The sequence below is a fragment of the Cryptomeria japonica genome, chromosome 1 (assembly GCF_030272615.1).
Source record: "Cryptomeria japonica chromosome 1, Sugi_1.0, whole genome shotgun sequence".
Classification (NCBI taxonomy): Eukaryota; Viridiplantae; Streptophyta; class Pinopsida; order Cupressales; family Cupressaceae; genus Cryptomeria; species Cryptomeria japonica.
In genome coordinates this window covers 603,394,735-603,407,110 of record NC_081405.1, presented here as the reverse complement: position 1 = coordinate 603,407,110, position 12,376 = coordinate 603,394,735, and the positions used below count along the sequence as shown (strand labels likewise).

At 34.1% G+C, this 12,376-nt stretch overlaps 2 protein-coding genes across 2 annotated transcripts; both read right to left on the bottom strand.

Annotated features, from left to right (window-relative positions):
- Nucleotides 1-4,602: 4,602 nt before the first annotated feature.
- Nucleotides 4,603-6,575, bottom strand: LOC131055917 (putative leucine-rich repeat receptor-like serine/threonine-protein kinase At2g24130). Its single transcript, XM_057990227.1, has 2 exons — nt 5,273-6,575; nt 4,603-5,152 (listed from the first exon to the last, which is right to left on the bottom strand). The coding sequence occupies exons 1-2, from the start codon at nt 6,573-6,575 to the stop codon at nt 4,683-4,685; spliced, it is 1,773 nt and encodes a 590-aa protein (XP_057846210.1). The 3' UTR covers nt 4,603-4,682.
- A 251-nt stretch (nt 6,576-6,826) lies between these two features.
- LOC131055916 (LRR receptor-like serine/threonine-protein kinase RGI5) lies at nt 6,827-8,197 on the bottom strand. The gene has a single exon (XM_057990226.1). It carries the CDS (start codon nt 8,195-8,197, stop codon nt 6,827-6,829), a length of 1,371 nt encoding a protein of 456 aa, XP_057846209.1.
- Between the last annotated feature and the right edge of the window lie 4,179 nt (nt 8,198-12,376).

Genomic DNA, 12,376 nt, shown 5'->3' with positions numbered 1-12,376 from the left:
GATTACTTTTTATTTTAGCCTCTACTTTAGCCTTGGTTTCTTTTGGTGCTAGTGTTGGCATCTTTATTGTTTGCTATTTATAAATTAGAGGACACAATTTTTTCATGTCACTTTCTCAAAATTAATCTCTCAATATTTCTTCTTGAGACATAATAGACCCAACTATATGATCATACTAAAGGGTAGACAAATCCTATATTTCATCAATGATTATGGCAACATGGTTTCACATTGATGTTAGAGACTTAAACACCTTTTTTATTATAATTTGGCAGTTCATATTTTCTCCAAGAGTAACCATGTTATTGACAACATATTTCATTCTCACACTTTTATCTTTTTACATCTTCAAAATTTGGAATTCTTTTTCAATATTTGTAGCTTTATAACTTTACTTGATGACTACCTTGTTAAGCTTCATTTAGATTCTTCTAAGAATTCTCAATTGTCTTTGCACTTACAATTCTCATAAGTAGGATGTTTTCTAGATCTATCAATATGAAACAATCCTTAAACATTCTTCTTTTTAGCCTTCTTCTTAGCTATTCTTTAATTGATTGTAAGGGTATTCCAATCATTTGTTTTTGCATAACCTGATTCAACAATGTCCCACAAATATTTCCCTATCAAAAGAGTGTTCATCTTGATGCACCAATATCATAATCATTTCCATCAAATTTTGGAATGGGTAAGGAGTTAGAACTTGACATAATTATCCCAATGGAATGACCTAATCTAATACCAAATGAAGATTCTATAAGCAACCCCATCCTTGAACTAGTAGGTAAACAAAAGAAAAAATATAACAATAGAGATAAAGTAACAACAAATAGAAAACACAATCAATCATTAAATAACCAATGAATAAATCATTAGTTTCTAGAAAAGAGAGGATTCTATATTAGTTCAAAGGAGAGCCATTATACAATAATATTTGTAGAGCTTATTCAAAATTATATAAAGGCAAATAATTATAAACTTCATATCCTCTAAAGAGAAGCATATCATAGCAAAAATATATTAATCATGCATTAATTTTATCATGGATTGTCATGTGCATTATTCACTGGTAGATGAAGGACTTGGTAGCTAACAAACCATGCCATCTCTTGGTCAAGATCATGTTACTCAAGTTGGCATTCAAAGGTCAATTCATGGTTCCTATGCAACCATCGTTGGTTTATGGGTTCTTGCTAGACCTTCAGAAGAATTTTTTGGTTAGGATCCTCTATTCACAATCCACTCTTGTCATTATTTTCAGGCAAGATATGATAAGAAAGAATGCTTCTATCTTTGTCAGTCTTTAGTTTGTGGATTTAGTTTTTTATGACCTTCGCTTCTTGATCTACATAATTAGTGTTGGAAATATTGGAAACCTCATATTGGTTGTAGGATCAAACCATGCATTTGTGCTAGATGATTATTCATTGTATCATTTGACTCTATAAAAGATAGGGATTTGGTACTTGATGATAGATTTTGGTTGTGGGGAGAGCACTCCCACTTGGCCAAGCCATGATTCATCTCTTTCAAGCCCCTTTCAAAATAATTTTTCTATATGGTCATTGGAAATTTAGTTGGTCACTTCTTGAAGGTTGACTCTACTATCTCCTTTATGGGTCACTAAATGTTTTCTTGTGTTTTGGTAGACATAAATATCTCCAAGGTTCTTCATGATGATATTTTTTTGGTGGTGAGGGATTAGATTTGGACTCAACTACTTTTCTACAAGGGTCTCGCCTTTAGATGCATATGATGTTTTACTATCAACCACCTTGATTTTGATTGTCCACTCTTTTAGTCTAACCAAGTGACTATATGGTGGCAAACTGCTTACAATGATTACTTGACTATCAATGCTTTTGATGATGAGTCTTTTCAAGATGTTGGGTTTTCTCCTCTTGCACCCTTATAGAACACACTATTGAGGGGGTTCCTCTTATGTTTTGTATAAATTTGGTGAGTTATACTATTATGGCTCTGTTGACTCTTATTGGTGAGTCCCACCAGTATCTTGATTTTGTTTTTCAACCTCTCATTTCCACTACACTTTTTATTCCCTTTTCTTTGGTGTGACACTTGTTTTCGCTTGAGGTGGGTGGTCGTTAGTTATCTTCTTATACTAGATGATTTTTTGTTGGTAATTTCCCATGGATGGGATCTTTGATGAGGCATAGCTCCCCATGCACCCTACTTCCCCCACCTTTAGATTTGAGTAGTTATAAGATAACATTTTCTAAAAAAATGTTGAAAGGTAAAAAATGGTCTTTCCAAATTTGTCTCCCAATCACACACCAAATGGTGTGAGAATGAATAGGGAATGGTCCTACATTATTTAGGATGGGTCCTTGGGTTTTATTTCATGATTGACAACTTGGTTGATTTTATGTTTGTTCTAGTTTGGTACCTTAGCTATAATTGTTTCATTTTTGTCCCATATGATAACTTGTTATGTTAGATTCAAATTTTTCTATATTTTGCACTAACTTCATGATTTGATGAAAACCAACTTATTTTAACCAAATAATAAAGAAAATAGGTTTTAAAATCATTATCCTTATTTAGTCCTATAAAAAATAAAAACTAAGTTAATATTATAGTTATAATTGTAGACACCCAAAATTGTCATGTCTAATTAAATAAATATTTTATTTATTTAATTATCTAAGCTTAATTCTTCTATTAATTAAATAAATCTTTATTTATTTAATTAATTCATTTATCCTCTTCTAGCCTTATTTCTCATTTAAATAAATACATTTATTTATTTAAATTATCATTTTCCTAAATTAAATAAATATCTTATTTATTTAATTGATCCCACTTCTTCTATTAATTAAATAAATCTTTATTTATTTAATTAATTCATTATCCTTTTCTACACATGACACATGTCATTCATCTCTTAATTCATACACTACCTACCACTTTCATTATTTTATTATTTCTTCTACCTACCCTCTAATCTTAGCCGACCTCCTTTTACACCTCTCAATCTTATCCCTCCATTTCATATAGTGTCTTCTATATAAGGAGATGCTTCCTTCATTATCAAACCCTAATGACCTAATGAACCATCTTAAGGACTTGACTACACTACGATCCTACTTGCAACCACATTCCGTTCTTTGTTGAGCTCTTGTGCATGCAAAATCTAAGAGCAAATATATCAAGCAAGATCAATGGAGATAGAAAGAATGGAGATCAAAACCCTATTGGACATGTGATGGTATAATCTTTGTGATTTCTTGTGATTTACATTGTCTTAGGTAATCTTCATATGTTATGGTGGATCTTTGTTGTTGTTAGGCTAGGGTTTTGTGGTTGAATTCATTTAGCCTTTCAATCTTGTTATTATTGTTATCCATTTTCACCATATACAATAATATATATTACAATGCATATTTTCATAGTGTGATTTGTATTGTACAAAAACTATGTGGTATGAGGTGATCATATTGGTGAATATCACCAATGTGCATTGGCATACTATAAAAAAATGCTATATATGTAAGAAACAAAAAATTCATTCAAGCAAATGTAATTGAATTTGATGCTTTTGTATAGGAGGAAAATATAGATAAAAAGTGGCATTGTAATATGAGGTATTTAAATAAATACAAAAAACTATTTATATTTATTTATATAATCTTATATGTATAATTATGAAGCTTTTTGTAATTTATATTTATTGTTTTTCAAATAATCTATTTTTTTGAGTGAGAAGAACTCATGATATAATATATTTATAATTTATTTATCTAAGATTAAATGCAATCCTTTTTATTTATTGTGAGAAAGTATAATTTTTATTTCACATAATTTCTTGTCTAATTTAGTTAAACATGTAAGTTTTTTTTAAAAACTTCTTTAATATTACATATTAACAACTTTATATTCTACTTGAAAATATAGAAGTAATATTTTAAAAGTTAATATTACAGATTAACTTCTTCATATTTCAATATTGTTAAGAATTGAAAATATTTGAAACTAAACAAACCATCAATTTTTGTAAATATTTCTTTCGAATGACAGTCATATATGTCTTAATGTGTTGTAGGTGTGTAAAATGATCAACACTTTTCCATGTCCCTTACTAGCATCACTTCTACATGATGTTCTCCATATTGTGTATATGCAGTTTACTATTATTAGCTAAAAGAAAATTGAAAACGAGGTATAGGCTTTTTCTCCAAAATAATAATAATGAAAATAATTGAAAAATGTGAAAAAGGAGAATTAATATATTATCAGAAATATAATTATAGCACACAATAATAAAAGCTCTTTAAAATAATTTTGATAACATTTACATGGTATATATTTTTAGAAAATATTATCATAAGAATCTTTTCATTAATATTAACAATTAAAAAACCATTTTGACATTGAATAAAAAATTATATTTTATTTTATGAAATAAAATTATTTTAAAAATAATTAAGCATAATAAATATGTTTAAGTGGAGATTATGACAAGATTATTATGTTAATTAAAAACATACTAACCTTACTATTAATATAAATTGTAAATTGTAAATATTAAACGTAACAGTCAAATACAATAATGAAAATACATAAAATAAAAGTTTCCAAGACACCTACTTGCAAAACAAATATATATAAAATACTATTAAATTCTATTTTCGTTGAGATTGTTGATGATGGATCTTCAACACTTAACTGGTTTCCGTTTCATTGGTAGATGAAAGTGGCGTGCCGCTATATTGCATGGATGGATGCCCTTCACCTGGTGTCAATAGACTCTGAACGGATGGACGCCCTTCTAAATTGCCATATGCTGGGCCATACGCAATCCTTTCAACTATGCCCTCCACCTCTCTCATTGTTGGCCTTTCCCCTGGACTATATCTCGTGCATTGCAGCCCCAATCCAATCAAACTAGTCACCCAGCTGCCCTGCTCTGCGGATTCCATGGATCCCTCCACACGCAACTCATCACCTACCATTTCTCTGTCCACCACCATATCCAGTGCTTCAGGGAGCGCTGTTTTCACCCAACTGGGCAAAGTTTTGTTTCCGGTGAACATATCATCTGTAGGCTTCTTTCTTGTCACCATTTCAAGGATGAAAACTCCAAAACTATAAACGTCGCTCTTGGTCGTCACTTGTGCCCCCAATCCATATTCTGCAGTAGCTCACAGCAATTCATTGTTCCTATTAACAACACTACCATAATGTGGAAAAAGTAAAGCTACAAATAAAAAAATCTAACACAGGTTTGGACTTCATTTGCTGAGAAATTTACCTGGAGCAAGGTAGCCTACTGTTCCCTTTAGCTTAGATGTGCTGCTGCTTGCTGAATCGGTGCAAGTCATTAGACGGGCAATCCCAAAATCAGCCACATGGGCTGTCATGTCCTCATCCATTAAAACATTTGAGGGTTTCAAGTCACAGTGAACAACAGGAGGTGAACAATCATGATGTAAATATGCCATCGCATGCGCTACATCCAGTGCAATGTTTAATCTCATCTTTAAACTCAACCTGCAATCCTGATGCAGCTGTTGTTCGAGGCTTCCCTTTGACATCAACTTGAGTACCATAGCCCTGAATTCTGGTGTTGAGCAACAGGACAAGACTCTGACGAGATTGCGGTGTCTGATTTTGCTCAGTATTCGGCACTCTTTGTAGAAATTCTTGTAAGAATTTTGAGGGTCCTGATTGAACACCTTAACAGCCACAAATGTGTTATCAGCTAGCAGTCCTCGGTAAACTGACCCAAAGTTACCTGCACCTAGCAAATTAGCGGCATTAAATCCTTCCGTTGCTCTGTGAAGCTCCTGGCTAGAAATTTGCATGAAACCTTTTACCAATAAACTATTTGTGAATGTTTCTCTTTTGGTCTTTCTGAAGATGTAAATTGCGCCCAAAATGCAGCACAATGCCAACAATGTGGCGATTGAAACAACCATGAAAACCTTCCTGTTAAACCCATTTGAACGGATCCTGGCAGATGTGCAATTTGGTAAATTCAACCAGCCTGAGGCTGCACACAATCTAGGATTTCTCAAAAATGATGTTCCGCTAAGGTTTCTGAAAGCTCCTTGGTTGGGAACTGATCCATTCAAGTTGTTGTAAGAGAAATTCAGAAGACGGAGCATAGTGAGATTTGCAATAGAGGGTGGGACTTGTCCTGATAGTTTATTGAAGGACAAGTCAATGACTTCAAGGCTTTTGAGCTGTCCAATTGATGTTGGCACTATTCCATCCAATTTATTTCTGGTCAGGTTCAAGTATTGCAGTCCCACGCAACTGCCAATATCGCCAGGGATGGGTCCTGAGAGTTGATTAGCAGAGATATCTATGGCTTGAATATGTTCCATTACTCCCAGTGAAGGCAATCTTCCTGCCAGTGAATTGTGTGAAAAATTGAGGTAGAAGGCCAGTGAATGGAAGCTTGAGATCTCCATAGGGATACTTCCAGTAAGGATGTTGTGTGAGAGGTCAATCATCTCCAAACGAAAACATTGTCCAATGGCATCCGGTATCCTTCCTGTTAGCTCATTGTAACTGAAGTCCAGTTCCCTTAGCTGTTGGAGACTGCCCATTGATGAAGGAATGCCTCCAGAGATGTGATTATGTTGAAGCCATAGATATTCCAGGTTTACAAGGGTTTTAAGCTGGGATGGAATGCTGCCTCGCAATTTGTTGAAGCTCAACCTCAACGACTGCAGATTCTTCAGACGGTTTAGTGCTTGTGGAATTTCGCCATTTACATTGTTATGGTCGAGATAAAGAGCGGTCAACCCACTAAGATTGCCAATTTCTTCCGGTATATTGCCAGTGAAACTGTTGAAACTCAAGTACAGTTCAGATAGGGGGGAGGGAGATTTCCTAAAACCCCCGACAAAGTGCCACTGAAATTATTTTGAGAGAGATCCAGATCGCTAAGATTGGAGCAGTTGGTAAGAATATTCAAAACAGATGTTTTGGCGGAGCTTCCACTTGAAAAATAATTTGTCTCTAGATTCAGTATTTCCAGAGCAGTTAACATTCCCAATTCTTGAGGCACAGCACCAGTTAGCTGATTGCCACCGAGATCAAAAAGTAAGAGCTGAGAACAATTTCCCAGAGACTTTGGGATTTCCCCACTGAATAGATTTGCTCCCGCTGAAAAATATTGTAAATGAGTGAACCTGAGGCCAAAATCCACTGGAATGGAACCCTCGAACCTGTTGAGAAGGAGTTCAACGTTCCCTAATTGTGTACAATTAAAGAGAAAAGGAAAAACATCTCCGTGGAAGCTGTTCTCACTAAGGATAATTGACCGTAGGTGAGTCAGCATCCGCAACTCTTGGGGTATCGCTCCGCTCAACTTGTTATCATCTGTCTGAAGAATATAGAGAGCCGAGCAATTTCCTAAAGATTTAGGGAGGCTGCCGCTTAGATTATTGTGGTCCAGGTAAATCTCTTGCAATTTGGGCAGGTTATAGCCTATATCTTCTGGAATTGTCCCTACAAACTTGTTGACACGCAGATTTAGATACTCTAATCTGGACAAAGCTATGAAAATTTCAGATGGAATTGGCCCCTCAAACATATTCTCCCCCAGCGACAAGTAACGCAATCTTGTGCAGTTACCTAGAGACTTGGCAATTTCTCCGGAAAACCAATTTCTTTTCAATTTCAGTACCCTTAAATCCCTGAGAGCACCGAGTTTAGAGGGGATTCGTCCGGTTAGAAGGTTCGTACCAAGATGCATGGTTTTGAGCGCAGAGGAATTTGCTAACTCTTGTGGGATGATACCTGTCAAATTATTTGAACCCAACATAAGCCTTTCCAAGTTGTGCAATGAACTCAGCTCTGCCGGTATGCTTCCACTCAAGATATTATTTTCCAATCTGAGTTGCAGCAGATTTGTGCATGCGAGCAAAGTAGGTGGAATTGAACCTTGCAAATGATTTCCATGCAACTTAAGGTACTTTAGCTTCTTTAACTTGCCAACTTGTTGGGGAATGGGGCCATACAAATAATTATTAGAGAGGTCGAGAGTTGTAAGGAAGGAAATGTTGCCCATATGAGGGGGAATCCGGCCACTCAGTGCTTTGTATTTGATAACCACACTCACAACCCGTTCTTTGTCATCGCAGGCTATTCCAGTCCAATTGCAAACATAGTTTCCAACTACCCAATTAGATAGTGAAAAAGTTGGATCTATTTTCACAGACATTTTTAATCGGAGCAAAGCTTGTGCGTCAATTTGCTTCTGACGTTGGAAATCATTAAATGAAAGTGTGGGTAACAAAAAAGTACAGAAGAGGGGGAAGAAGATGAACCAACCTTTACTATTCGCGAGCCCTTGCAATCTTTTCATCATATCCGATAGTGCGAATGGAAATGAAATAATCTGCATTTGCAGATGGCCAAAGGGTAACAATTACGATAAATGTGAAAAGCAATATGTGGAACAAAGAGACTTTAGAGATGTTTTCTTCACTGGACCCGCTAAAGAAGAAGCTTGGAAGATGAGCTACAATAAATGTAGTACACTATTGCTTAGATTTGGTCAGCGGTTGAATCGTTGTTATTAGTTTCTGTTGGGTAGGAATATTTCAATATCAGTTTCTGTTGGGGCAGGAATACTTCAATATCAGTTGTTTTTATTCTTTTTAATCAATGAATCTTATCGATTCTTATTCAATTTTTTCTTTCTTTGTCTTAATGTCAAGTGAATCTTATTGTTATTGTCCAGGATATTTATGACTTGAATGATATAAATATTATTATATATGTCATAAATTTTAATCTTATTATGTATTTTTAGATTAGTTGATTCTTTTTAAGAAATTTTCAGTGTATGAAATTTTTGGTTAAATTGTGCTCTCTATTGATGTTTTGAATAACAATGAATATAATCACTTATATGATAATATTATGAAGTGACACAATAAATTAATTTGAAAGTTACTTTTAACTAGAAGGAAACAATTTATAATTATTTTGTCCATTTCAATTCATCAATCTTTTTAAAATTTGTGTGTAAATTTTTTCATCATATTTATAATATCTCATTCTTTTGTTAAATTTTAGTTGTATTAATGTTTGGATTGACTTTGAATACTATTGTATATATCATGATATTGAAAGATATATACACCTAAAAATCTATACTAATTTATAGGTTAAACTATGTCACCAAACAAATTGGTCAATATTCATTATATTGAAAAGATATATACAATATTTCATAAAACTATTTTAAAATCTTGTCACCTAGCTTCTTGAACTGTTTAATAATTATTTTTAAATAACCTGAAATAATTTTTTGTTTATAATGTTTGTTATAAATAAAAATTCTGAGAAGTCATTCTAGTTTGACTGTGGTGTATTCATAGGAGAAAGTTTACTAAATTATGTTTTCTTTTGAATAAGAATAAAGAAGGAAAAGGTATGCAATATCTTATATATATAGTTATTGATTTATGTGGTAATTTGTGTAAACCCCATTATAATGTTTGTTGGTATAATAAATGGAGGAATATCGAGTTTTGACCATAGAATTATGTTTGAGACTGTTAAAAAACAACACAATGTGAAAAAACAATGCATCTTTGCAGTTTTATAAATCTGTGTTTCTTGAATGCAATGTAATCTGCAAAACATACCAAAGATGCAACCTTTAATGGATTGAAACATGATAACTCTTTTCTTGGTTCTATTCACCAATTCGACAGAAAATTATTTTACTTTGTTTAGACCTTATCAGTAAGCAAATCCTTCAATGAGGTCATGAATCCACAACCTGAAGTAGAAGTCCCAAGCAACAAGTGTACCTTTTAATTCTCTCAATATCCTCATCTGTGGCACCACCGATAACCCCTCGACTCACAATCGAACACTTGAAGAGCACAACACTCTTTGTGTATATGAATCCATTCCATAGTCTTACGGTCAACGAAAGAGTCTACCTCACACATAATATCAGCAACATGCCCCTTTGCAAGCCCAGGCTTGAGCTCAATTTCAATATCACCTTCAAAATCCTAATCACTAGGGACAATCTTCCTTGTAGCGACAAAAAGATGCTCAAATGTAAGATAAATCACAACATCCTCTACAAGAATAGTAGTGTTATCACCAAAGACCTTATAGTTTGTTTTCTTCCCTATTCTGAAATCATAATTGTCCATGCAAGGCAAGTCTATCATGATAGACAAGGTATGAATGATCTCCATTGCAAAAGTAGTTTGGATGGATAGTTCTTGAGTCCCTTCTCCAATTTCACATTTTGCAATGCAAACAACAAGCTTGACACGCTTCCCTTCTACTGGAAGAGAATACCTCATTGATTCATGCAATTTTACCTTATCCAATGTCTTGTCCACTGATTCAACCTTGTACTACATGTAATCATTGAAATCAAACCCAATAAAAGAGGTTCATATAGTTTTCCATTCCTCTAATGCTTTTTGGTGTTTTCTTCTAACATCTGACTATCTTGATATCAACTCAAGAAGTTAAATTTTGATGACATGATATTTTATTTGATTTTAAAATCTATGTGGATGAACCTACCCCTACTCTCCAGTAAAACTTGGTAGGAAAAACAAAAAAACCATGGCTAAATACCATAAAAAATAAGGTGAGATCTGACAAGATAGGATCATGTGATTTTTTAATTACTTAAGCAGGGAAAGGGCTCTAATCTCTCACAAAGAAAGAAAACAAACAATAAAACTGAGTAGCAACAACTGACATCACATTGCTAGAAGCTAGACAAAAATTGTGAAGCTAATTCACCAATAAGGAACCAAAAACACTAATTCCCAAACCTTTGTCAACCCAAAAAGGCCTATCTGACCAAATTAACATCATATAAACATAGATAGTCATAATACCATGCTGACTAAAGCTAAGATAAACACTACTAACAGTCAAAAAATCAAAATTAAACTTAGTCTTGGATGCCTCATAGGCCTCATTAAACAAATTGTTCTAAGAAATTAACTAAGAAAAACTATTGCTAATAAACCAAAGCTCTAATAGGCTCCTAACACCATCAAAGGTATCAATATCAATAATTGTAAAAAAGATAGCAAAAAGGCACTGCATCCAGCACTTCGTCATGAAACTCTGCATTATTTACTGTTGAGGATGTCCCAATTCCTAGAAAGTCTCCTCATCTGGTCCTGCCAAGACTTTAATCTGAGTATTCATCATTTCTCTCCTTCTTCTCAGAGTTATCCTTTTCTGGTTGTTTCTTGGCCTTCCTCCCAAGTTTTCTTTATCCAGAGATGAATCCCATTGCAACTTTGTGCATTATACCATCAATAATGGAACATGTAGAATTGAGAGCCTCACCCATCTTCATTTTTCTTTTGCAACATTTCTCAACTCTGGTTTCAAGATTCATAACTTGAACTTGTAGATCAATAGTTTGACACTTTAATTTGGCAACTTTGCCTTCTTGCTTCATGGAGGGGAAATCCTAAGAAAAGGGCTCAATATCATCTTCCCCAAAATAAGCAGGGGATGGGGATATTTGAGCGTACCTCTCACTGTCTTCCTTAGACTCATTAGTGGCCACTAAATTATTATCATTCTCATCCTCCTACTCCTAAATATCTTGAAAATCATAATCTTTTGAATCTTTTGAAGAGAGGTCCACATTCTCTTTTGGTGCATAAATCTTGTCAGGCACAAGGTTTTACTCCTTAGCTTCAGTCTTTCCCTTTTTATCCTTGGCAATGAGATGTATAGAGCATTTATTAGTCACACTACCATCTTGTTTGTCTTTTTCTTTCTTGGCCTCTTCCTCATCTCCAAACCTTGGCTCATCTAAATCGATGGTAATGCTTTTTTTCAAGGGTCCATTAGCCTTAAAATGGTTGTTTTTGGGAGTGCCAGTTTTCTTTTTGTCTAGCGCTACCTCCAAGGCTTCCATAATAGGGAAATTTTTTATTTTTTTTCCTTCAACATTGGGAGTAGGCTTACTACATTCAAAAGGTAGCCGTTTAGACTCTATAAGTTTTATATGAACCGACTTGCGGGGGGATACAAATGCAAGGCACCATCATCACCACAAATCATTTCACCACTTGCGGCAATGTAAGCCAAATAAAAGAAAGGCTTATTCATAACATTCAACACTCTAAAATTATTAAACTCCCCTGTGCTAAGAAGAGTCACTAATATCATCCAGCCTAGCTCATGATAAAGAAGCCACATCAACATCACATACTTCATCCAAATTTGAATTTGAAAAATGGTAGAGCCTTTCTGCCCCCTTTGTCTAATATTCATTTTGATCACCATGGTAAGTTTTAATATTAACAAAGGAAATAGAATCCTTTAGGTAATTCTAACCCCTCTCTAAAGAAAGATTCTCTTTAAGATTGGGAGGATATTG